Source organism: Cupressus sempervirens, chromosome 5 (genome assembly GCF_028749045.1).
Source record: "Cupressus sempervirens isolate cs-2001-9-10 chromosome 5, ASM2874904v1, whole genome shotgun sequence".
Classification (NCBI taxonomy): Eukaryota; Viridiplantae; Streptophyta; class Pinopsida; order Cupressales; family Cupressaceae; genus Cupressus; species Cupressus sempervirens.
In genome coordinates this window covers 269,379,417-269,407,165 of record NC_143122.1, presented here as the reverse complement: position 1 = coordinate 269,407,165, position 27,749 = coordinate 269,379,417, and the positions used below count along the sequence as shown (strand labels likewise).

The 27,749-nt window shown below is 36.8% G+C and overlaps 2 protein-coding genes across 6 annotated transcripts in view; both read right to left on the bottom strand.

Annotated features, from left to right (window-relative positions):
• Positions 1 to 1,436: 1,436 nt before the first annotated feature.
• Positions 1,437 to 27,749, bottom strand: part of LOC149555598 (nifU-like protein 4, mitochondrial) — a 77,719-nt gene continuing 51,406 nt past the window's right edge. For all 5 annotated transcript variants that reach the window (XM_089829709.1, XM_089829710.1, XM_089829713.1 and 2 more), the window contains 3 exons: positions 5,103 to 5,206; positions 4,804 to 4,915; positions 1,437 to 1,858 (listed from right to left, as the gene is read on the bottom strand). In XM_089829709.1, the coding sequence (XP_089685835.1) occupies positions 1,790 to 1,858; positions 4,804 to 4,915; positions 5,103 to 5,206 (285 nt within the window). In that variant the 3' untranslated portion in view covers positions 1,437 to 1,789. The remainder of the gene's footprint in view (positions 1,859 to 4,803; positions 4,916 to 5,102; positions 5,207 to 27,749) is intronic.
• On the bottom strand, positions 16,116 to 19,179 carry LOC149555599 (uncharacterized). Its single transcript, XM_089829707.1, has 5 exons — positions 18,675 to 19,179; positions 18,303 to 18,535; positions 18,042 to 18,188; positions 17,501 to 17,901; positions 16,116 to 17,358 (listed from the first exon to the last, which is right to left on the bottom strand). The coding sequence occupies exons 1-5, from the start codon at positions 19,055 to 19,057 to the stop codon at positions 17,251 to 17,253; spliced, it is 1,272 nt and encodes a 423-aa protein (XP_089685833.1). The 5' UTR covers positions 19,058 to 19,179; the 3' UTR covers positions 16,116 to 17,250.

The window sequence follows — 27,749 nt, the reverse complement described above, 5'->3', positions numbered from 1 at the left end:
GACAAATCATTATAACTTCACTAGAATAGAAAAAATATTTTCTCAATTGTAGCCACATATCTTGCACAAAGATACACAAAGAACTTCTCAATCACAAATATATGATGTACAGAAGGATAAGAAATCTAAACACCAACAAGGAGGAATATCTATCTCTCATGTGCTATCATTGAGCTTCTAGATCTCGGCATTTTCATTCTTTGTCTTTAAAAAATTCTTAAATGGTATTAGTCATAGGAATTTCGTTGCATAGCCATTGGAGAACATTTGTCTCACATTTGAGAAGGCCACAATTCACATCCAAACTGCCTATAAATTTTGACTATAAACTATCTATATTGGACATAAAAGAAATCAAAGGCCAAAAAAATTATGAATTGGACTTGTGAAGCCCAATTTGCAATTGGGTACAATTTACTATTTTCAAAAATACTTTCTATTTTCAGATCTGATTTAATTTTCATCAATTTGCACTTAGGTAATTTTATTTTTGGATTTGACTATTATTCTACCATTATATGTATTTTGTCAAAAAATTATTTGGCATAACTTGATTTTGGATAAGGCCAAATCCACAATTGAATGGAGAGACTTGCAGTGGAAACCTCTATTATATATTCAATGTCGGACTTATGGCATCTTAGTTTAGGTTTATAGATCAGATAAATATATATTAACATACCAATATTAATTTATAAAGTTACAAGTGGAGAGTTGCATCTTAATTTAGTTTTATAGACCAAATAAAAATATATTAACATACCAATATTAATTTATTGAGTTGCAATAAATAATTGTTCACTGTTAATTATTCTTGAAGAGAGTTTGGATATTTACTTTTATTTGAAGAGAGTTTGGATAATTACTTTTACAGAAAAAAATGTAAAGCCAATGAAATATGATGTAAAAGAAAATTCCAAAAAATAAAATAAATATACAATCTGTGATAATTTGTTGATTATTATCATTTGATTTTGAATATCTCTATTTGCTCTAGCATTTTCAATACAAGGAAACTTGCATCCAAATCATTGGAGTTTCTAGAGCCCATAGTGTTCTTGTAATGATGGCAGATTGCAAGTATCCATTAGAAATTTTATATTCTCAAATCGAGTAGGCTTGAGGATATACTTAGATTTAGCTTTAGGAAATACTTAGATTTAGCTTAATGCTCCTGAGCATGCAACATACTAATAACAGAGGCTTATATTGTAAAAGTTTTGATTATTTTTTCTTAGAAAATAAGCAACTTCTGTTATTTCTCTCAAGATCATAGAACATTCCTATACACGCATCAAGGCCTAAATTTGATGGCCACATATTTGTCTCGATTTCCTAGAGGCAAATAAACTATTTCTAATTTTGAACATAAGGTCGAAGGCACTCGAAAATTCAAAAAGATGTATAAAACTAATACATTCAACTCTTGAAGAACATTTTTCTAAAACCTTTCTCACCCATTTAAAAGGTGAGCTTATATAACTTGTATAGTGGTATCAACTTTGCATAATTGAAAAATACTGAGACTACCATCAATTGCTCCTTTAAAATGGGGGAAAATATAGTTACAATCAATAACCCTTTGAAAAGAACAAAGGCAGGAAAACCTAATCAATCGTCAAGATTACAAGATATACAATATAACAAATACAATCATCCAAAATGCTCACTACTCCATAAAGCTGTTTGGTGCTGATTCCTCCTCAACGTCCATTTCCTATTCCATTAAAACTATACGTATCCATTTCCTGTTCCACGTAACCTATAAGTGAAAGGAACAAAATGTTCGCTACTCCATGGCGCTACTTGTTACTGCTTCCTCCTCCTCTCCATCCATTTCTTGTTCCACACTTTTAACCTAGTAACAAAAAGAACCAAATCCTCAAGATAATAAAGGACAAATATTTAAGAATGTTCGTTTCATAGGTTGCATAAAAGATAAGTAACTGTCAACATTACAGTCTACTAATTTTCACATAAGAATGAAGGGATAAAAATAATAGGATAATAAATATAAAAATGCAGCAAGATCATACTTGTCGTCAAGAATGATCATCCTTGTTCCATTGTTGCAAAACTAGAGGCTCAAACTTATAGAGTTGATGTTGAAGTTTGATTAGATATTAACAAAGAGTAACAGAGATTTAATAAAAGCTGCAGTAATGTTTTGGAGGTGGGGATTAGTAGATTAATGATTGAGGCATATACAGATATACTTGATTTTTAACTTTCAAACTAAGTAGAGAGAGAGAGAGAGATTTGATTATATACGTGAGTGCATGTTTGAGTGTAAGAAAGAATGAGATTTACAATTTAAACAAATGATTATAATAAATGCAAAGAAAAAAAGTGAATTGATAACCTTAAATATTGAACTTAGTTGATTAATCTGAGTTAGTACAGGATTGGAATTACAGTGTAACTTAGTCCCCCAACCGTGAGGTTTTCTTTTCTGTAGTCTCTTTCTTGCTCTAAATCCCTCGCATTAAACTTTGTCATCTTACAAAGATTGAAGTCCTACCTCTAACATATAATTTGACAAAAATAAAAAAAATTGAGAACATAATGAGCAATACAAGAAGAGTATAAGGTAAAGTGAAAAGGTGCCCTTATTCATAAACCAGGTTGGCGTACTGGCTAGGTTGTGACCCGAGTATCATCTTTTATAGGAAGCAGCTTCATCAAAGTGTAATGCACTCATTGCATCATGCTCTGAAATCTACACAATGAAGATAGCATAGAGGCATATACATCACATAAAATGCTTCAATAAAGCCCCAAGATTAACTCACCATCCTACCTGTTGTAAGTAATCCTTTACAAGATAACACTAATCTAAAGTAGCTTTAGAACTCGCACTATACCAAACCATCTGCAAAGTCAACCTCCATGGTGCACCAATAATGAGCTTTAAAGTTTGACAATATGCCTCCACAATTGAACCTCGATAATTTTGACAATGCACTCTCTTTCAGCAGTTTCCAACTTCCTCAAAATAATTACAGAATCTATGTTGACAATCAAGCCACGAGACTAATTTGAACTCTACACCAATTGCCATGGGCTAGCCATTATTGTAGGAGTTCACCATTTGACTCTTCTCTTCAACCAGTATCTCTCAGAGACAGAAGTTGCATAATAGTAGACTCAAGAAAATCCAGACATCATCTGACTATCATCTATCCCTGTCTTTAGGGCTTCTTTTTTTACCAGCTTCAACATTATATACTTCTTTAAAGGGAGGTATCGTCTGATTTCATTGCACAGCATTTGACTTCCCACAAATTAATGCTCAAGTTTAAGCTTTTGATGTTCAGCTCAGAAAACTCTCTGCAATTTTTCATGGACAACATTACCTGTCATATGGAACTGAACATCATTCTCAACTTCGTTGACTTCTGTCTAGTTGTATGAAAGTCTCAACAGTGTCAAGCTTTTCCAAAAACATTTTGTAAGAGCATAATATTAAAATTTACCAGTTTTGATAAGCTTCTCTTGTAGCTCTCCATCAACATAAAGTCTGATCTCAACCTCAATTATAATCTCAATTTCAGCAGCATAATATTCTGGGTAATTAACCATTGCTTCCTCATTTCCAATCAGTATTTTTTATTTTGTTGCTTCTCATGCCTTAAAACAGTTACCACTCTGCTCCTCCCACTTCCTCCACCCTAGGAATATCATTCCAGATTTGTACTTGCTCTGTTCTCACCTTTAAAACCCTAACATTTACTATGATTCATAATCTCAAGGTGAATCCTTTAGTCCAAGTATTCTGCATGCCAGTAACACTACAGTTCAATATCACAGAAACAAGTAATCACCACCTGCCTCATTTGCAATGTTGTTTCCTGAGCTTTTCAAGAAGTGGATGTGAATCTTTTGCATGTATACCTTTCTGTTATTGGCTCGCATTTACACTTCGGATAAGAAAAATAAAAGCACGAGATTGGAAACTTTTCATTTAGGGTCAAGGCTAGAACATTCTAACTTTTCAACTTTGAACAGATTAATTAATTTTTTAAGCTTAAGCTTTAGATAATAATGAGGGCTTTTTTTAATTTGTATCCTAATGAGGGCTCATTATAATTGGATTGCCACTGAAATAGAGATTGTGTTTTATGACAGCTCCACTTGCCTGCTATTTTAAGACCAACAGTATGCATAAGCTTTTGGGTTTCATAAATAAAGATCATATGTACTTGCATTGTGTAGCTCTATGCAGCTGTGAGCCATATGTTCATTTAAGTTGCTCACTGATTGCATCAGAAGGACTCCTTAATGAAGCGTGGAGCAGATTACATGGTGAGAGACTGACAGGAGACCAGAAAAGTATCTGCGCAGCAAGGTTCATATTGGAGAATAATGAACATCATCACTTGTCACTGTAAAAGGGCCAAAGAAGAGTCCAATAATGCTTGCAGGGAATTTGCCCAAGACCAATGGGGCCATTCTGGACAATCCTAGGAGGAAGTCAGATGCACCCTTTCAAACTTCTTCCAACATGCATGGCGAATGACTACAAGAAGACTAGTTTGCATGCCTTCTGCTGTGACCTAAATTGCATATGACAAGAAGGCTTCAATGCCAGAAACAAACAAATCAACTCTGCCTAAATAAAGTTGAGGATGGGAGGAGATTAGAATTATCTAGCAGTAATATCCAAAGAGTAGCGAAGTTTCATTCATTTGTTTTACGAAAGGGTAACAGTCCATGAAATTCCTATGATTATTGTAAAACTACACCACAATAGCAAGGATAAATACTCTTATTTACTGAACTTGTAAGCATCTGGGTAACTACCTCAGGTACATAATGCATAAGCATGTTCTCAATACCAGACTTCAAAGTGAGTGCAGAGCTAGGACAGCCACTGCAGGCCCCTTGCATTTTCAATTTGACTATGCCAGTTTCCCTGCAAGAAAAAAAAAACAAAGACACAAATCATCCTCAGGCATTAGCTTAAGCTGATAAAAAGATGAAAAATAGAATTTTCTAAGCTCATTCTGAAGCACGTGTCGCCCCGGGAATAAAGATTTAATAATCCAAGCACAAAATGTATGTTATTGCAGCTACAGTTCTAGCATAGCATAAAAACATACGGATCAAAGCCACGATATTCAATATCACCACCATCATCTTGTACAGCTGGTCGTATGCGTGTCTCTAATAATTCTTTTATCATGGCAACAGTCTCATCATCATCCTGAAAAAACAAGTAAAAAAATGAAATACACTTGCATAGAATTATATGTTAGTTGTCAAAGTTAATTTACAGGTGCCTCGGAATGAACTCAACGATCTAATATGAGTGTTATGAGACCGTATAAGTCTAAAGCTGAAGATTAGTATATTATACCCATTTAAAACACCTTCTGACTTGAAACCTTTTGTTTCTATTATACTTAAACAAATCTTAAGAAAAAGGTTCAGCAAAGCAAATATAATTCTGGTATGACCTTCGCTATCATGATGATATAACTGATGAAATCTTAACCAAATATGAAAGGTGAACCTGCACTATTCTACTTATCAGAAATAGTATTCTAGCATGTGTTTTCCAATGTTTCATCTCTTGGACCATAAGAAGACATCAATAATGCTCATAAAAGAACTAACCACTTATCTCTCTTCATTCTTATGTTGCCTGTAGTGCTTACCATGTTTGCATCTTGTTATGTGTTTCTTCTTTTAATCCAATCCAAACTCCTGATATGTTAGTGCAATATTTTTTATTACTGATCTATTTTTTTGTCATTGCTGATGTTGGTAGTTGGTTATTCAGGTGATTCAATAGTGATCATTTATGCATGATGTGTATGCCAGAGATGCAATGATGTTTTATGATGGTGACTGGATGAATTTATATCTCATTGTGATGCTTTGATTTCTAGATTAAAATACTTTTATATTTTGTGACCTGGTATAATATTTACTGTGTTTAGAGATAGATTTATTAGCAATGTTACCCAGGGATGTGTTTCCAACATAATTGAAATGGAACATCCTGAACACTTGAAAACTTCAGGAAACCTGTCCCCTTGCTGCCCATAAAATTAATGGTTAAACTTTCATAATGTATTTTGACTTCCACTCTCAATTTAAATTATTTAACACAAACATTTATGTTGAGGTTCTATAATATATATAAGCACTATTTATCCATATTTTTGTATAAATTTAAAACGTCCCTTTATATTTTAATTTTCCCCATTTTTTATATAGCTGTGCCCATTGTTGTCCCCCTCTGTGGGGGAAAAAATATCCATCCTGGAAACCCATTTCCCCATACCCCCATTCCGGAAACCTGAGGTAACATAATTTAATGACATAGTTACAAGACTTGGATTTGCCTCGGACTCAGCAAGCTGATTTTTGACTTGGCCTTGATGTCTGAACTTGGCAAATCGAAAAACCCAAGAAATTCAAACATTTTAAATGATGTAAATCTTATATCATACATCATTTAATCAATCAACATCAAAGACACAATAATTGAGACAAATAGAAGCTACTTTGCACACATACACAAGGTAGCAATGATCACATACATATAAATGCAAATATTTGAAGAAAATAAGTTAAACTAAATAATACATTAGAAACACAAATAGTATCACTGTCAAATGTCTACAATATGAAACCCATGGAATCAAAATTTCAAAACATATATCAAAATAAAAGCTAGATTGTATACGACTAAGGCTCAAAATAGTCTACATCAATGATTAGTCGACTCCATGACCTTCCCAAATAAATAAAGTAGTAGCCAATCGATCTGCTGGTCTATTTTTTAAGACCCCAATATTCTTCTGTCAAACCTTTTTTCTCTCTTTCTTGTGTTTGCAAATGAAGGAATGACCTTTTTAGGTTTTAGAGAAGCCTAAAAAGCAAAAAAATGTCAAACCAAAATTTTAAAAAAATACTTATCTTTTGCCTTTTAACTGCCGGTAGAGTCCACAGGGCTCGGCAAGTCAGACAAGTCTGCCTGACTCTTGAGAGTCAACCAGGACTTTGCCTAACTCGGCCAAGTCAGAGTCCAAAGGCACTTGTGTGCACATACTAGTGCATGTACCTTGCTTGTGATGGATGCGCCACAGTACGAGAGGACTAGAGGGTTCCTTGAGGTTGAGTGGTGTGACCAACTACCATTGGGGACCGGTGTACAAACATCAAGTAGTCCACACTGAAAGTGAAAACTCCTTTGGACTCGTGACCACTAACATTGTATCTATATTTGATCTCATGTATTATCTTATTGTTTCATTCAAGATCTGTATGATGTATTTCCTTCAAAGTTCCTAGACTCAAACTCGGAAAGGCTAACTTGAATCACGATTCAGCAAAATGAAAAAACCCTTGAAATTATATACTTTTGTAATTATATATATATATATATATTCCATGAATCAAAACGAGACAAAAAAACTCAGCCAAGTTTGCTCAGCTTAGTGACCCGGACTACCCACACAACTTGCGGCAAGTCATGGAACTCTGATTTCCTTATTCTTTTGTACATGATATTATTGTTCATATGATCTTAGCACTTGTGTAGTGATTATGACTATAATCATGGCATTGGGTTTATGACTCGTTGAGGTTGGATGTTATTACATGATGTTATCCTTGATTGTATTTATATGTACAAGATGATGACCAAGAAGATAGAAATTAGTGTTATTAGATTCTCTACAGAATATGGTGATTGTTAATGTAATTTCCATGATAGAAGCTTGTGTGTTGACCTTAATCATTTCCATTATGCATGTATGTGACCCCCCTTATATGCCTCCAACATCCTCGGTAGGTTAAATGATCTCAAAAAGATCAATTCTAAACATGTGGACCCTTAAGCTATCAATTTTACTAAGTTTATGACCTTGATTCCTTTCTTGTGCATATGTGCCTTAAAATAGTGCATATGTTTCTTTTTATTACGCATCCACTCCAAAATGGTGCACCCATTCTTTGCCTCCTGCGCATACTTGCAAATTCTTCCCTGTCACTATGGTAGCATCTATAACTTGTTTCGCACATTTGTAACGTGTTGAGAAAATGTGCGTTCTAAAAACTGGATGATAATGTTTATATTGTATTACTTAATTTTATTATGTAAATGTTTCATCTAGATGGACGTGCAATATGGAGAGATTCCCATGGAATATTCTCGATGAGTTGTATTGTACGATTATGATATTTGTTGTCCTACATTTTGTCATCACAAAATGTTGGTAATAGCACGAAACTTTTCCAAGCTAGTTTCACATTTCTCTAAGCTTGAATTTGATATTTAATTGTTTAATGTGAATCAATTGATCCATTTCAATTCAAATATCAAATTGTTTTACTGAAGACCTTTGTCAAGTTTTTTCCGTTTTGCTTTATGTCGAGTCTTTGCTTGATTTTTGAAGCCTTCACAAGCCATTCTTTGCTTTTGAGTTTGTGTTTGCTTGTGTTTAGTCCTTTGGTTTTGCTCATGTCATGTCTTTCGATTTGCCCTTCGATTCGGTCTAACTTAGAGGTCAATCAGAGTTGTCAATCAAGAGTTATGCCCGTTTTAGTGCCTCAAAAGTGGACATTTTAGGTGCAACAGCACGAATTAAAAATATGATGTTATATTTTCAATTTCACTTTCACTTTTTGAAAAATATAACATTATACTTGCTTTTCGTTATGTTTTTAAGTTACTTTATCTTTAAATTTATAACTTAAAGTGACAATAGTGCACTTTATGTTACAATTTTAAGTTGAATTACTTTTTAATTTTTCACTTAAAGTAACTATATAACTATATAGTTACATTTTAAATTTTTTGTTTTAAAAATCAAATACTTATTTAAATGTCACTTTAAAATGATGTTTATGTATTATATTGAATAATATGATAAATGAATATTATTTTTGACCCATTTGATAACATTTTTATAATTTTAAGTGAAATACATGACTAAAAGTTTTCAAAAATGGACTTTTTATGTGCAATTGCATGTAAAAACTATGAAAAGTGGAAACTTTTCATATCATTACATATAAAACTCACTTTTGAGGATGCTTTTCATGCCATTACATCAAAAGCTCATGAAAGTGAACCTTTTTGATGCAATGACATGAAAAGTCAAGTTTTTGTGCTTAAGCATCAAAAAGGTGAGACACACTTTAAAATATGCAAGTGACCTCAAAAGGTCTAATTTTGCCCATGAGCATGTTTTAAAACATGTAATGCACTCCAAAAAGTGCAATCTTGTATGGAGACATATTTTAAAATGTGTAAATGACCTCAAAAGGTCCAATTTTGGAGAAAGACATTTTAAAATGTATTATGCTCATTGAAAAGTCCGATTTTGAGAAGAAAATGTGTTCTTGCTCCCTAAGAATCCAATTTTGGCCATAACTCAAGATTTTCTTCATGGATTTGAACAAAATCTTTCGCATTCAAGGCATTTTTGCTTGGTGATCATTTTGCTTCCATCAAAGATGAGTGTAATGTGCTGAAAGCCGTTTTTGGGAGTTCATATCTACGGCATGTTTTTGTGAAAAACTCCAAAAATCTTCATTTTTGCCCAACGTTTTTGCATGGAGATAAATCATTTTGCCCTTATTGAGTGATTACATTGTATCTTGGTTCATATTTTGGAGTTTAAACACCAAAACATTTTACTTGGAAATCTATGGTGAAACAAGTTTTTTCTAAAAACATCCCATGAGCTTGAATCTTTAAAAACATTGGAATTTGGAGAAGTTTTAGGGCACGTTTTGGCATTTTGCAACAAATTTTCCTTGTTTGCTGCCCTCGTTCATTCAAATTTACAAAGTTGGAAAAGGTCTCATCATTTGTGAAGAATTTTTCAAATAAAAGAGCATCTTTTTCCTTCATATTTGGCATGTAAGTGGACTTCTTCCTTCTTGTAATTTAATTCATGCTTCTCTTTGCTGATTTTATGCATGAAATTATTAGATGATTGCCATTTGTGAAGATCTTTGCCATCGAAAGTGCATTTTCCCTTTAAATATGAAGTTTCATTCATTTTCATGTTTTTGGTTCTTTCCCAAGTCCAAATTTCGAATTTGAGCTTTAAAGTGCATTGCATCTTGGCATGTTTGAGTTATTTCCTGAAGATAAAGGTACGTTATTTCTTTTGTGTTTTATGTTTTGCGTTTGTTTGCCGGTTTTCTCCACTTGGAGAAATTACAAGTTCTTTCCCAAGAACTTGTTTTTGCTTCATTACATGCGAAAGCATCGTCATCTTTCGCATTTATTTCTATTTCCATGTCACAACACTTCATCTCTCATTCAACAAAATGCGATTACATGTTTTTCATCTCATTCGCCATCCGCCCATGCATGCAATCCCATTTTTCGCTTCCGTTTTCACCCATCTCACTTTTTGCTTCCATTTGCACGACACAATTACACGAAATGTTTTATGTGTAATTACATTCAAAAGGTCCGATTTTGATTAAAAGTCACATTTTGAAAAGTCAAAACGATGCCATTTTCACTTCCCATGTACTTGATTTCTCCTTTTCCCCAAAAGTGACTATAAAACTCATTAGCTTCCTTCCATTTTCTATTTTCATCTCTTCATATGCATTTGTGCTTACATGAGTAAATACATGTTTCTGCCTCATTCCATGCTTTACATCTTGATCTTCATTCGCACATACAGGTGTAAGTGTTTCCTTCATTCGCGTTTGCATCTCATTTTCACTCTCTACCTCCCGTTACATGTTGCATTTACATGTAATCCATTTTCTGTGCAATGACATCTTGAAAGCCCATCACATTTTGAAAATCAGCAATCTCCATTTGCACGCATTCCCATGCGCCAAGCACTTTACTTCAAAATTTAACAAAAAAGAAAAAAAAGAAAAGAGGTAAAGGTGTTGATAGAAAGTTGTTCTGAGTTTACACATGAACATCATTGAGAGGGTTTTTCAAAGTGTCAAAAACTCCATTTTGTGCTGATCTACAAAAGAGAATTTATGACAACTTGAGTGAGAAAAGCTGGATCACATCAAGTTTTCAAATGACAATGGACAATTCATCAAAGTCAGAGGTTACCAAGGTGAATGCAACGGTACAAAGTATAGGAACTTCCGATCTTGTGATCTTTCGATATTGCATCATCAAGTACAAGGCCTTTCAAAACAAGGCCCTTCAAAATTGTTTCCTTCTCTTCCATCTTCTTTCTTCTTCTTTCATATTTGTAGTTAGAAAAAATGTATTACATGAAGATGTGTATTTACATGTAATGCGAGTTACATGTATGTAAAAAGATGTAATGCGAGTTGCATGTGCAGTTGCATGTAACCCTATTTTTTCTCCTGTAATTAGACTAGGTCAAAGTTGGTTGAGTTGCTCCCACTTTTTCCTCCACCTTTTTCTCAACTTCTTTGCCTATATAAAAAAGTGCCCCCTCATTGTAAAATGATCATTATCTTTTATGCAAGAGAGCTCTGAAAAAATTGTGCCAACAGAACTTTGTTTGTGTAAGCACTATTTTAAGGAGAAAGTGAATACAAAGGAGCATTTGAGACTTAACTTTGATTAAGTGAGATTGTTATTTGAGTGAATTGTAAGCTTTGTCATTGATTCATATTGTCTTGTGTTATTGGTAATTGTTCTAGTGAATTGAATTGAAAAGAGTTAAGAAACAATTGAAGCCAGAGCTTTGACCAGGAGCAATTGTGAAAGTGTATAGCTAGAAGCTTTATCTGTAGCTTATATTTTCTTCTTAATTTCCAAAATAGTAGTATTCTTACTTTTAGGAGTCTTTGTGCCTTAATTGTAAAGTTTTTTCATATGGAAGTACGATGACTTAAAGCCAAAACGGTACATTTTCAACTAGCCTTTGAGTTGGTGAAGGTTTATCGGTATCGCTATTTCCAACTCTTGATAGAAGTGTAATTAGAGATTCACCCTGCCCATTACTCGCTCCACGAGTAAGTGGATCCTTTCTTGAAAGTTAAGAAGAAAGGATATTGGTAACACCTTTTTAACAAAATCTCTCGACTTCTTGCTTACCTTGAGTTGATCCAAGGAACGGTGAGAAGGGGGAGCCTTCCCTTTAAGGTAGGAGAGACTCTGTCTCACACGCTGTGGCTGGTCATCCTATTTTGTGACTGGATTTTTTACCCAAAACTGTCGGTTGCAAAATATCCACCCAACAATAGTATTTGATTTAATTATTTAATATTGGGGAACTAAATTTAAATGCCCAATATTGAATGTGAGGTCAAAAGGGTTAGGTAGCACATGGTTTTATGTAAACCACTTGGTGGTTTTGTAGGAGCTTGTTTCTATAAAAGCAATCGCAAGGGTAATTGTCAGGTGACATGAACAACCACCGTCGACGACCAGCTACAGATATCGAGCAGTCCCAGCTAGCAGTGGAAACTCCTTTGGACTCGTGACCTATGCCATTGCAGCTTTGTTTGATCTCATGTATGGTATCTTATTGGTTCATTCCAATGCTCTATGGTTTATTTCCTTATTCTTTTGTACATGATGTAACTGTTCATATGTTCCTAGCACTTGTGTAGTGATTATGACTATATTCATGATATTGATGTTAATGGCTCATTGAGGCTAGACGTTATTACATGATGCTATCTTCAGATGTATTTATATGTACAAAATAATAACCCAACAGATTGAAATTAGTGCTTCAGATTCTCTACTGAATATGGTGATTGTTAACATGACTGTGGCGGTAGAAACCTTTGTACTAGTTGTGTATTGACCTTAATCATGGTACATTGTCTTCATTATGTGTGTATGTGACCCGCCTTATATGCCTCTGACATCCTCGGGAGGTTAGATGATCTCGCAAATGATCAATTCTGAGCAAAACCATCAGTTCTGAACCTGATTCGATTCCTATGCATATGTGCCTTAAAATGGCACATACATCGCTTTTTGTTGCACATCTACTCTCGAATGGCGCATCCATTCTCTGTCTATTGCGCATACATGCAGATTCTTCCCAATCCCTATGGCAGTTGCCACCTCCTCATCCATGACCTGTTTCTGCGCATATGTGCTCTGCAAAGCTGCGCATCCACAATAGAATGTAGTTCTGCAAGAGCTGTTCAAGTATGAGCATGCAATTACCCTTTGTTCTCATGGTTCCATTGATGCCATCACAGTTGGAATCTGACTCCATTTAGTGTATTGGTTGAACAGATCTTCAAAGTTAGACCTTGCATGTTTACAGTTCTGTGATGCCAGTGGGTTTTAAGGGATGCTATGCAAGTCTAGGCTTGTCATCATCACCCAAACACTCTTGTAGATTCTCGTTGAGCGGTCTTAATGTAGCGGCAATAGGACCCTTGAGATAGCCCTTAGATCTCAATGGCTAGGTATTGTTCATGTTTTTTTTGTGTCTAATGTTTATTGTTCATTAATTCATAATGATTGTATTATGATTGTACCGTTGGTGTATTCTCATTGTCAGTATAATTAACTATGCCTTGTTAACAAAACAAACAAAGAGAAATTGTGTGTGTATTCCTAAGGGTCCTCTGGTGGCCGTGACATTACCAATAATTTGGACTTCGCGGCTGATATCAACACTAGCAAAAGTTTTGGATATCCATGCTGAATGCTTCTGAACCCTCTGAGATTCTGGCTCCATCCTATGAGAATCTTGGTTTCTTGTAATTTAAAATAGGTATACATTTTTGCAGACAAGCTGAAATGGCTCATAAATGGGAGATCAAGGCGTTTGAACTTTGAACCATAACAGAGCTGCATGAGAAAAAACTGCTGCTAAGGTATTTGTCTGTTGGGAAACAACATTTTGTGCAAAATTATTTAGTTAATTGTATTAGGACATGTAATATCATAGTAAAGTGTATATGTACACTTGTATAAAGTAAGTAGTATACTTTGTTGAAACTTCAATCTATTGCTCCATATAAATACTTTCTACTTTTAGCATATGATCAAAAAGTTAATATGATGCTCTCAACTAAGAAAGCGTGCAGTTTCCACTAAATCTCATTCTTTTGTTTTTACCAACAAATTACATAAAAACTAGCAAAAAAATAGCAAGCTTGCCTGGAAACATTGCTTGACATCATGGAAAAAAAACTTCTGTGGCCAGATAAGCATGAAAACATTCAGTTTTACATTTTTACCTTTCATTTCTCACTACTCATACACACTGACAATATTCAATGCATGTTTAGGTGAATTCAACAGATTTTTGCTTGATTTTGAGCTGATTTGCTGAGCTTTTAGGCAGCAACCAGAAGTTGTCCCAAATTGTGTTTTTTATTAATCAGCTTGTTTATTTTTACTATCATGCTAGGGTTTTATTGTTGTTTTTTATTGATGTTTCTTAGCTGGCTGCTGGAGTTTATATTTTTATTTTATTTTATGATAAAGATAGAAATGCAGATTTTTAGTTTGAAAATTGGCATCAAGAAGCAACAAAGTTGGTGTCATGCCAGGAACCTTACTGGGAAGCATGGAACATTGCAGAGACAGGTAGGACTAGTTGTGTAGAATACATGAAGATGACGAGACGCATCACCTCCCTCAAATTTCATCTTGCACAAATCCACGGAAGAGCTGCTTCCATTGGTGATAAAGCAAAGTTCGAGTGATGCAAGAGGTTAACACTTTCCTTCCTTCATTAGAAAAGTAAAGGACTACTTCAACCATGGCAACTGTAATGGGTTCTTCTCTTGAGACTAGAGTAGTTAGATCTTGCATTGGCCTATGCATACAAGGCTCTTCTAGCACAAGTCATTAATAGTCAACCATCCACATCACACTGAGAAGTTCATCAGCTCTTTGTTCTACATAACACTCCTGATGCCCAACTTTTCCTTGAAGATACTGCATGCAACCAAGAGAAGCAAAATGAGGCAAGGTTGGCAATTGTCAATTTTCAGTATGTCAATATGACTATAGCATACCACGCTGCAAGCAGCTCTTATTGGGAGGTAATTGTCACTAATTTGATAGTTGCAAGGAAACGGTGAAGTCATCACCTCTTACAATTTGAGAGTATCATTGGATGGTGATGTTAGATGGATGGAGTTCTCGGTGGAGGAACAAAAGAGGATTTTGCAGAGAAAAGAGTTTCAATATTTGGGATAATGGGTGAGCACATGGCAGGAATGCCCTAATTAACTTTGTTGTTGCTTCAAGGGATCAATTGAGGTTCCTAAAGTCAACCTGCGCCTCTAATGCAAAAATAATTGGTGAGAATCTATACCACATGTTTAAAGAGGTGATCTTGGAGGTGTGTTGGTAGTTAGTGTTGTCATTGATGTCAACCGTTTGCCTGCTTACTGTTCAAAGCTTGCTGATGACAACAATATGTGCTGATGTTGATATGTTCTAGTGGCAGTTTGATGTCAACCCTCTACCTGCTTATAGCTTAAAGCTTGCTGATGACAATAATATGTGTTGATGTTGATATGTCCTGATGAAAATTAGTTGTCCTTTTGTATCGACCTTCTGTTTATTACAGTTATGAGACCATGAGACGAGATGAGATATCGATGATTCTGTTGTAAAGTTTCTGATGACACATTTGTGGAGTGATGCAGAATGTTTACCAAATGCATTGCTCCTCTGGCTGTAATGTGTTGCAAAAAACAGATGTTTTTGCCAATGATAGATGGTTGTGGTACTGTTGGCTGAGTGTTCTCTTCTATAGATATCTACCCAATAGGACTTGATGACTACTTCATTGTGTTAAGCTAAGATGTTGATGTTGTGATGCTGGCCAGAAGTATTCCAGTGAGGAATGGTGTATGTTGATAGCAAAGAAACGTGAATCGGAATCGGATCGGAATCGGCAAGGCCGAATCAAATCGTGAATCGGCAATGAATCGGCAAATTTGAAAAAACCCTTTAAATTTAAAGATTTTAACAATTTAAAACTTATTTCATGCACCCTTTATTGAATATAACTTAAGCACACTATAACATCATCAAATAGAAGTTAAAACTTAACATACATAAACATGGAACATAAAATCCATCACATACGTAACTATGTTATCTAAAATGTAAATTGTAGGCTAGCTGAAGTAAATAGAAATCAAATGATCATAATGATTTAAATCATAGAATGTATGTAAGATGATCCATAAGACATCAAATCATAAATTTATGTAAGAATCTAAGATGAAGATCCATGAAAGTTTGAAACATATGTCTATCAATGATTCAGTATCAATATCTGTAAACAAAATATAAAAACAAGGCTCCAGCTCAAGCCTCAGGCTCATAGTCATCATCATCCTCAACATCATCCTCAAGCTCAGCTACAGCCTCAGCCTCAGCCTCTGAGTATCCAGTCTGCCTAGTAGCAAGGCGTCTAATGTAGGTCCTAGAGGACTGTCGAGCCATATCTCCCGCATATAAGATGGGCTCACGAATGTCGCTAGGGCCTGTGTCTGTGCGTGCACGTGTGCGTCTACCAATGCCTGAAGAACGTGCTCTAGCTGCCTCAGCCTCTATATCCACCTGGTCAATCCACGCACGGTCTTCCTCAGTGAAGACTGGATCTACAACCTCTGTGAGCCACTCTGATTCTGGATCAATCTCCTCCAGAATGATCGGAGAGGAGTCAGTGCCCAAAATCTGTCTGATCCTAAGACGGAGGTTGTAATGAATGAAGACAAGATCATTCAACCTCTGCACTGTCAACCTGTTTCTCCTCTTCGAGTGGATGTGCTTGAACATGGACCAACTGCGCTCACATCCAGAAGCGCTGCTTGGCTGACTCAGAATACGAATGGCAATTTTTTGAAGTTTTGGGGTTGTGGCCCCAAACATTTGCCACCATCTATCTGAAATAAGGGAAAATAAAAATAATTAGTCTCATTTACAAATTACAAATTACAAGTTAACTCTAAAATTACATAATCAACTTTAAGTTTAGAATCTAGATTCATGAACATTGACTATATTATTTAATTTTTATCTGGCTGTATTGTTTCCCGAGCATCTATGGCTACCCTGCTAGAGAAAAGTGGCCCTTCTTTATTATTGAACTTATCAAGCTCAATAATTGCAGCACTACTATCCTCATCAGTACTCAACCTCTGGATCACTGTATATAAGCCGGTGAGAACCTCCTCATCCGCCTTGAAGTCAGGACGAAAACGAAATGCCAAATTCAAAAAGTAAGTTGCTGCATGGATGGGTCTGTGGAGCTGATTCTGCCATCTCCTATCAATGATGTCCCAAGTAGGGGCATACTTCTCCTGCACTCCTGCATACTAAGCTCTAATGGCCTCCTTGGCCCTATCCATGCCCTCATATATGTAGCCCATAGAGGGCTTCTCCCCATCAGCAGTTCGTAGGAGAGATACAAGAGGCTCAGTGGCCTACATATAAAGTAAAACAAAAATTTGAGTCAAAACTTAAACATAGAATAATTCAATAATATAACTTAAGGTAAAACTAAATCATTAAACAATTAGCATAGTAAACTGTAAAATATTAAATGTTAAATTGCAATAAAATTACCTTAAGGATTTCTCTAGCAGGTTTCCAAAAACCATCATCATCAAATATGCAATCCACCACATCTATCCCTGCAGTGGTCGTAGCATAGGAAGATGAAATCCACTCCCGCCCAACAAACATGCTCCTCAAATCATCCCTTGATGTCAACAAGGACTGCAAGGTGATAAAATTCGAGGCAAACCTCGTGATCCCTGGACGAGCTAACTCTTTGTCTCCTGTGTACTTCCTCATTGTGTTAAGGACAAATGAATGATTATAAATAAACTTGCATATGTTTTTTGCCCTTTCCACACATGACTTGACCCACTCAAGTTTGCCAATTTCCTCCAACATGAGGTCAAGGTAGTGTGCTGCACAAGGGGACCAAAATATGGTGGGGTGCCTCTCCATCAAAAGTTTGCCTACAACAATTTTAAGATAATTAGAAATTCAAATTTCAAACATGTTAGAACTTAGGATACTTAGAAATTCTAAGTTAGAATTAGAAAAAGTTCAAAATTCAAATAAATTTATTTCAAAACTTAAAAAGTTAAAAGTTTACCTGCAGCAACATAACTTGTTGCATTATCCGTCACCACTTGCACCACATGTTGTTCCCCCACCTCTGCTATAACTTCCTCAATAACCTCACATGTGGCATTTTTTACATGAGCAGAAGCATCAATGGATTTGAGGAACATGGTATATCCTACAAGTAACAAAACAACGAATTATAATTACTATTAGCAATCAACAATCAAAATTTGAAATAGTCAATCACGATTCAAAATTATGTATGTAGGAAAGTAGAATGATCAATCACCTCCACAGGATACAAGAAAATTGAGGAGTGTTCTTCCCCTCCTATCTGTCCAACCATCAGTCATGATGGTGCAACCCTTTTCGATCCACTCCTTTCGGTTGTCCTCAAGCTCATGCCTCATATCCTCAACCATTTCCTCCAGGAGGTATCCACTCAACTCAGCCTCAGTTGGGGCTTTAAACCCCGGACCACAAATGGTAACTGCATCTATCATGTTCTGCCAATAAGGAGTCCTGTCACAAATAGATAATGATATTGATTAGAAATTTAGATGTCAAAAACTAAAATCATAAAACAAGTAGATATAATTAAAGTTTTACTTTTACTTTTAACTTTAACTTTGAAGATAACAAAGAAAAAAGAATCAATTACCTGGCTGCAATAAATGGAATGTTGCAAAAGTACCAGAATTTGCAAATCTCTTTTCTGGCAGCATCATGAATCTCCTTGTTCAAACCCATGCCCTCAAGTGTGGGTTGGGAGCCAGGAGTAGTGCGGGGCACAAAGTAACTATCCATTCTGCTTTTCCGCACTCTAGGCCGCAATAGGTTGGTGTTGGACTCTGTCTCAGTATGAGACCGACTACCACTAACACTCACATGAGCACTAGCACTAGGATGAAAAGGAGGCCTAGAAGAACCCTCTCCAACACAACCTACAGATGCGGAAGCTGATGCAGATGCACTTGCAGATGTAGATGCGGTTGCGGATGTGGGAGCACGGGAGCCAATACCTCTTAACCCTTCAAGTTGCATTTTCTTAGTCAACTTGTCTTGTTCAATTTGTTCTAATGCCACTAAACAAGAGTGTTTTGCCTCAGCGGTTTGTTGAGTGCAAACTGTGACATCATGGCCAGGTATGCCAGCAATGTGGTATTTCAATCTATAGATACCTCCCGAATTTATTTTTTCTTTGCAAAATATACATTTTGTTTGATATTTGGTTCTCCCAGGAAACTCTTCATTATATTTCTAGCATTCATCTTTTTTACCCATTGTGGAAATTGGAAAATGAAAGCAAAGGGCTGCTGCAATAAAAAAATTCATGTAAAAAATCAAAGTTTGCAACTAATAAACAAAAACTACAAAACAACAAACCCTAGTTTGCAATTTAGTAAAAATAAAAAACATTCAAGATTTGCAAATGAACACTAAAAAAATTTAACAAAAAATGCATACTACACTAACATGCAAAAAAAAAACCAACACTTACCTTTTGCAAATGAGTTGAGGAGTGTTGATATTGACTCCTTAATGCTCCCAATGCAATTTATGACCTCCCCAAATGGACTTCTGATCTCTTTGGTGCTCTTCCTTCTTGCCGGTTGGAAACCTATGGATTCTCTTTTCTCTTCTTCTCTCTCACTCTTCCTCTCTTCTACTCATACTAAGCAAATAGAAGGCTCTTTAGGGTTATAACAAAGAGGAAAGTCAACTTAGAAAGCAAATAAAACATGTGTTTTTTTTTTAAAATTGAACTTTCTATCCTTGCTGCCGCGGCCGATTTCTGGAGATTCACGATGGCGATTTTGGCGATTTTTGCCATGAATCGCCGATTTTGGCGATTCAGGCGATTCACAAGAAAAAATCGCCACCAGCGATTTCCGATTCCAAAAAAATCGGGAGTCATGAATCTTATCGCGATTTCGGCGATTTCAGCGATTTCATGGCGATTTTTGGAACTATGGTTGATAGTGATGTGTGTTAAGTGTGTTTGCAGAGAACTGCTCCGGCAGCTGCTTTGAAGAATGCTTCACATCCGTCCATGTTTATTGGTATGACCATGTGGTTTTGAACCTAGATTGTGTGTCTTGTGTTTGTTGCACTCATATCTTTTCAGGTCCCTGATGTTGCAGCTGATGTTTGAGAAAATTGTTGTATGTTGGCACAATCTTGGTGCTGGACTGGTCTAGGAAACACTCCGCATTGATGCTTCCAGTGTTGCAGCTTGCTGGGATTGTTCGCAACATCTATGCAATGTCTTAGTTCAATTTTCAGAAAGAGATGTATACTGAAAGTATGTCTTTGGGGATGACTTTTGTGATTGTGTTTTCCTGGCTTTCCAGTTATTAAGAACTTTGTGTCAGTCTGGCTTTGTCAGCTTGATTCATTGAGGATAAATTATATATGTTCTTGGGAGTGATATTGGATTTTCAAGGAAAATCTCCACGCAAGTTATTAAGTTCTTTAGTGCTGCACTATGTTTAGAGTTGGTTTTTAGTGTTGTTTGTGGCTATCTAGTCAACAAGGCTTGTTCTCTTGCTTATGTTCTTGATTGCAATAAACAATGTGTTGACTTGGTATTGGGTTTCACCGTACCATTTGGAGATCTGCATCAAATGGTTCCATGTTGAAGATGTGTTTTGGGCTGACTAACTGTTGCTACACGTTACTTTGCTCCTGATTTTGGAGGATGTGCACCAAGCATTAGCGTGTGATGTTTGGGATTACATTGGTTACGTTAATATGTTTTGGTTATTATGTTATTATGATTGGGTTGTAGTGCCTCTCCCATTTGACTTTTGTAAGTCGTCCTGATGAATGCACCCTTGCTGATCTTTTGTTGTGATGGATCATGATTGTGACCCTGAGTGGTCTACACCATTGAGGTGTTTAGATTTATGTTTCTATATCAGTTGCTTTGATTATGCTTTTGACTGATCTTTGAGATTATGATGTGATTTTTGGTTCACTGAGGTTTGTGCCAGTGGTTACCAGGATCGATGTGGTATCATGAGGTTGTTCCGTGATTACTTTGAGGTGTGTGCAAAGATTGCACTGTGTTCTATTACCATGCTACACGGGACTAGGTTCCTGTAGCAGTGGTTAGTCATGTTTATGACTATGGTTGTTTATATGTTTTAAATGCCTTTTTATTGCAAAGTAATCAGTCATTATTAATGCGTAAGTAATTAGAATGGATTGTTCATGTTGGATTCTTTGGTTATGTGCTGTAGACATTTACCTTGTTATATTTCTGATTAGAGAGATATTTGTTTCTCATGTGATGTTTTACATTTGAGATGACCTGAGGGTCAAATGTTACTCTTTGATTCCAGTATCATAGATATTAGACTACTATGCTGTTCAGTTAATCATATTGCATGATGATGCTATTTTGAGATGACAGTGTGTTTTATGATGATATCTGGTTATCTGGTATTTAGACATACCTCTGATTATGTTATGTGATGGATTTAATGCTATGGTTATTTACTTCATTCCTGCGTTGTTATGCATTATGCGAACGTGAGTGATGTAAATAGATTATTTTAATATAATTAAATAAATGGTTAAATTAGGTGATTTAATGCATTTATTGCTTCGGCTATGTTATTATATGCAATTGCACTTGATCGTGTTGTTTAGTGTGCAGGATTTATATCCCTGGCAGTGGCAGATGGAGTTAGTGATTCAGCCATTCATATTTTACCAATGTCGTCCTTATATGGTCGACGTATCCTTTATTAAAATGTTTAATTTAAACCTTTCGGTGATTATTAAATCCGAACTCATTTGCATTATGTGATTAGACCAATAAGCGTGTCTGTGCATTTAGAGTTTCGCTTTGTCGCGAAAGTTGTTTAGGAGATTTATGTGTTTTTGAGTTTTCGGGCTTTTTAATTGATTTATTTTAATTTATGGCAGCTTTGGCATAGATGAATTCCTATTTATAGGAATAGCCTGTTTTCGTTTGGGTCGATTCGGGGTTTAGCTGGATTGGCTGGTTATTTGCCCTAATCGATTATTCACCCGAAAAGTGAATAAGTATCCAAAGAGGAATTTAATTCCTCACTTCTCACTTTCAAATTGGAAAGTTGGAGAGTAAAACCCAAAATCCTCTTCATGAGGATTTACTGTTTTGTTCGTTGTGGGAGCTACGGGTGTGGTATCGTCGCGAGGTTGAGCTCGTTGGATCCAGCTCGGGGAAACCTTGGATTGCCGCGATTTTCAGTTACTTCTGCGGGATATTTATTTTATGGTTCAGATTCCTGTTTTGCCCTTTTGGCTGTGAGGTAGGGCTTTCCTGTTTTATTGTTTCTGCTCCGTTTCTGCTTCTGTTTTTGGTAGCCGTTTGTTTGGAGGCTAAGAACTAGTGTTCCCCTCCGTTTCTGTATGTTAGTTCTACCCGGTTGGGCGGGTATGAACATTTCCCTGTTTTTTGGGATGAGGGTTTGGGATTTTACGCCATTATGCTGGCCGTTTTTGCATACGGTGTTCGATTCCATTTATTTTTGGATTTTTGGGATTTTTGAACCCAAAGGCCAAATGGGTTTTAATTTTGAAGTTTTTCCAAAATTTGGGATTTTTACCTCGTTTTGCGTGCTGCCCTATTTTCTCGGGTTTTCTTGGCACAATGTGGGTCGTGGACCTTGATGATCTGTTTGGATATCAGTCAAACCACTTTTGCACTTTTATGTTGCATTGGGATGTGTGTCGCATCCATACTCTCGACGTTGTGTTCGGTTGAGTGATTTTATACCTGGTGTTATGGTTTCCTTTAGACCTTTTCTTTTGTTTCGTGAACGTTAGGATTCGTGTAGAATCCATACTCTTGAATTGAGGCCGATTGAGTGAGTTCATGATGTTTGGTCTCGTTACATCATTGGGATTCGTGTAGAATCCATACTCTCGGATTGAGGCCGGTTGAGTGATTTCATGATGTATGATTTTATTGGCTTTGGGATTCGTGTAGAATCCGTCCTTCCCGTGTTGCTTTCAGTTGGGTGTTTTCTTTGCATTGTGTTCTCATTCCTGTCCTTGTGTTATGATCTTCGTGATGGTGGTGCGCCACACACGAGTACGTACGCGTACATTTGTTGGGTGACTTGCGAGGCCCGATCTTTCGTGGATTTGCCGGAAGTTATGATCATTGGGTTTGGGATGGGAGTATGCATGCCCACGGGCACTTGTCGTAGGAGGAGCATGGGTAGGGTAGGGTAGCATATGGAGGGGGCTTCTATCCTGTAACCTGGTGACTACTTCCCGGTTGGCAGAGGAAGTTTTATATAAGTGATAATTAAATTAAAACTTTGGGTCGTAATAAATACAAGATAATTAAAATGTGTGGGTTGTGCGCCTTCCATCGTGAAGAGTAGCTGCCCTAGGTTGTGCGCCTTCTGTTGAGAAGAGTAGCTGCCCTAGGTTGTGCGCCTTCTATTGAGACTAGCTTGGGCTTGTCGATGTCAGGCGACTCTCCATGATGTCAGCCCCTACATAGTAGCCTATTGAGTATCTAACCAGGACCTGTACTCCTTGCATTGTCTTAGGTTCTTGGTTGCAGCCATCATACTGTCTGGCATGAGTGTTAGCCTTGGATGTTGTGTTTTTTGTGTTTGTGGTTGGATCATTATCTCCATCAGCACGGCGGGTGTGGACCTACGGGTGCCACGTGGTTGGGAGGCGTAGCTACCTTCACCACTGCTAGGGATCGGTGTACAGAGACGATCTTTGTCCTAGTGCGACCGTTGCTGGATGTTTTCACTTGGTACTTCGGGTTCTGGAGTATGCTTTCTTGTGACTTATGCTTTCATTGGAATGCTTGTATATCATGTTTAGATGATGTTATTTTATTTGGCGCATTCCCTTATTATGATGTTTAGCATATGATTAGATGATGTGATTTGCTTTAGTAGTATATATGTTGCTTACTGCTATTTAGCATGTGATAGGTGATGTTATCTACTGTAGGATTATCTTATGTGTTATCACTAGCATGTTAGATTTCCTTATGCTGTTACTATTGCATGTTTTTAGTAGTGACGTCCCTATTACGACAGTACCGACGATTTGGTCGGTGGCTTGGGATGTTACGCGCGGGGGATGGCTAGGACCCACGATGGTCTTATGATGCTATTGACGGTTGGAAGGAACCGCGTACTTAGTTTGGTTGTTTTGTTCCTGAGATGTATTTATGTACATCGAGATGTTGCTTTTGTTCTTTGCAATGCTTACTTTCAGTGTGTTCTTTGTTGCTGTGGTTTAGATGGATAGATGTTCTTCATTTTGTGTTGTTCTTGCACTCGAGTGTTCATTCCTCGATTCGCGTGGATCCGGTACTCCCCGGTGTGGAAGTTCTTTTGTTGTTTTTTCCCCGTTTTTGAGTTCTGGAAGTGTTTTTTTCTTTCTATGGGCGACATTTGTTCAGCATTGTGCGACACTGATAAAGTATCGCACGCCCATACAAAGAATGTCGCACGAGATTGTAAAGTGTCGCACGCATTACTGAAGAAGTGTCGTACGACACTGGAAGAGTGTCGCACGGCTTTATGAGAAATGTCACGCGATACTTTTCCAGTATCGCACACCTTCTTGAGAAGTGTCGCACGCAGTAAGGGAGAAGTGTCACCCTCCCTTAGTAAAAAGTGTCGCACGGTTTTTGTGAAAAACTTGCGCATGCCATCAGCGGGCACTTTTCTTCGTGATCCGATCTTTTTGAGAGTTGATCTGGATACCCTTTTGGCCGTTCTTCGAGCCTATGTTGTTGCATTTTGAATTCAGGAGGTTTCTTTGAAATTCAGTTTTTAGGTTTCTGTTGTAGTCCTTCGGGGTTTAAAATATATCGTTTAAGTATAAGTTCCTTATACTTAAGATATATTTTAATATATGCGAAAAATCGTTTGAGATAGGTTTCAGACCTCTCAGAGATAAGTTATGGATTCTAGGAAATTTCAGGGCTTTAGAAATCCAGACTTAGCCAATTTTTAGGGCTTCAGGATTTCAGGCTTAGCCAAATTTCGAGATTCTGCATTTTACCCCAGCTTGGTGTTTTGTTGATGAGTGGTTGTTTCTTGTGCCCTCATCATGTGCGTTGTCTTTGTTGGCCTTGTTTGTGTGTGTTAGTTTGGTAGTTGCGTTTGGAGATTCGTTGGTTGCCGGGATTGTGTTGAAGTCTTCCGTTGCGATCTTTGTGATCCCTGTATGATGTTGTCTTGTGCATTCATACTTGTAAAAAAAAAATATATATATATATATATATATATCTTGGCTTGATTTGAATCCTTGTTTCCAAGGATCTCCGGGCGGGGCATTACATGGGTCCTCTTTATCTCCTAGATGGGACCACTTTCACCCCAATTATATTTTGGTGGCTGACTTGTCAGGATTACCCTTTGTCCCTTGTTCTGTCCAACCTAATTGATGGTTGATATTTATTCGGATGGTATAAGTAAAAGATTGAATCACTTGCAAAGTGAGAATGGTGGAGGAATGATGAAAGATGTAGGTTTGAGGCAGTAGCAGTGGGTGGTGGAAGTTGTGGACTGAAATAATAATGGTTGCTAAAGACATCATGTCAAAGGCATCTACATTCTAGGGAGAATGCTAGGAGTCTGCAAACGGCCTATTTCATCATACTTCATTCCATATATTCTGAGTTGAGGCAGTGAGCTCCTCATTGGATTTTCTTGTATCTTGCCTTGAAGAAGTGATCTTCAGTTGCAAAACCTTTGTACCTAGCCCCAAGGCAATTGTCTTGGCAGCATGTTCAGCAGTGAGCCTCTTATAGCATTTTGCATATATTGTGAGCAGATTCTCACCATGGTTTTCCTCTCCTTGGATTTTCCATGTAAATCTAGTGTTCTCTTGTGTATTGATGTTGAATGTTTTATCTTTTGTTTGAGTTTGATGAAGTAGCAGTGGGTGGTGGAAGTTGTGGATTGAAGTAATAATGGATGCTAGAGACATTGTGTCAAAGGCATCTACATTCTAAGGAGAATGCTAGGAGTCTTTAAAAGGCCTATTTCATCATACTTCATTCCATACATCCTGAGTTGAGGCAGTGAGCTACTTCATTAGGTCTTCTTGTATCTTGCCTTGAAGAAGTGATCTTCAGTTGCAAAACCTTTGTGTCCAGCCCCAAGGCAATTGTCTTGGCAGCAGTTCAGCAGTGAGCCTCTTGTAGCATTTTGCATATATTTTGAGCTGATTCTCACCATGGTTTTCCTCTCCTTGGGTTTTTCACGTAAATCTAGTGTTCTCTTGTGTATTGGTGTTGAATGTTTTATCTTTTGTTACTGTTGTTCAAAGTTACATGTTTAGAATCGAAGTAAAAGTTTAAACTTGATAAGAGATTAATTCTCCCACCCACAGCTTCCAAGTGTGTTCAAGGTGGATGTGCGAGATGTTGTCCACAGACAGTGTAGCAACGTATGTGGCAGCCAGCAGGCAACTAGAGGGGAGGTATCCTACATTGATCTTCTCCTTAAGAATACTGGCAACCTTCCAAGGGTAAAAACCATCATGCAAGAACCATAACAAAATACATCAGCAATAGCCTTGGACGCTTAAACCAATAAAACAACACACTGATGGTAGAGAGCCTGTGTGCCCAAGTACAACACAATTTGCCACCAATTGCATCCCCTTGCAAAGCATTGCAGCATCATGTCATCTCTTAAGCGGATGCTAATGAACACTCCATAGGAAAGATTCTCTTTATTGCAAGAAGCTGAAGGGGAATGGTATTTAAGACCGTCTTGATAAGCTATTTGCCAAAAAGATGGGCAAGATCCTCAAGGTGACATACAAATTGACAGTAGACAGCTTGTGTGGCTAGTTACAACACAATTTGCCACCAATCTCATCATTTTGCGAAGCATTGCAGCATCACTGTCATCTCTTAAGTGGATGTTAATGAGCACTCAATAGGAGGGACTCTATTCAAAGAAATTGTAGCGAAAATTGTATAAGACCGTCTCAATAAGTTTTTTTTCCAAAAAGATGAGCAAGATTCAAGCCGACATAAATTATCAATGATATTCCATTATAAGTTTTTATTATTTTAGATTACTACTTTTTTGTCATTTATAATCCAACTTACAATTTGATATTTTGTTTTCTTTTAGGTGTCAAAAACAATGATACTGCAAGTTTTAGGAATGTGGACAAGGGGACTATGTTTTCAGGACAACAATTTTTTTGGCCAAGTTTGATGACGGCTATATAAATAAAGGGAAAATTTTAAATACATAGAGAAATTTACATATATACATAACATTCAGATGAAAGTATGGACAAAGCATGTGTAATGTCCCTTCTTTGGGGACATTAGAATTATTAAGAAATGAATTCTCAATATTAAATTTGACTATGTTACCTGGAGATTTATTATTAAAGGTCAAATTAATATCCCAAATGGTCACAAGAGGACGAGGAGGAAGAAGACAATTTACCAAGGAGAAGTTGAAGAGTCGACCACTGTGAAGATAAGAGGAGATGAGACTCATTCTTTCGGTATGCTTCATTTCATTATTCAATTCAGATTTCCTCTCTTGTGAGAGTCTCAAAAAGCTCAGCTTTCAGCTAGTTGGAGGATGTAACCCCTCGTGCTAGCAGACAGTGGACGCAAACCCATTGTCCCGGGGAACATCACTTCAGGTGTTTCATCGCGCTTACAGGTTCTTATCCTATTGTTCCAATCCGACTATTGAATCTATATTTAGGATTG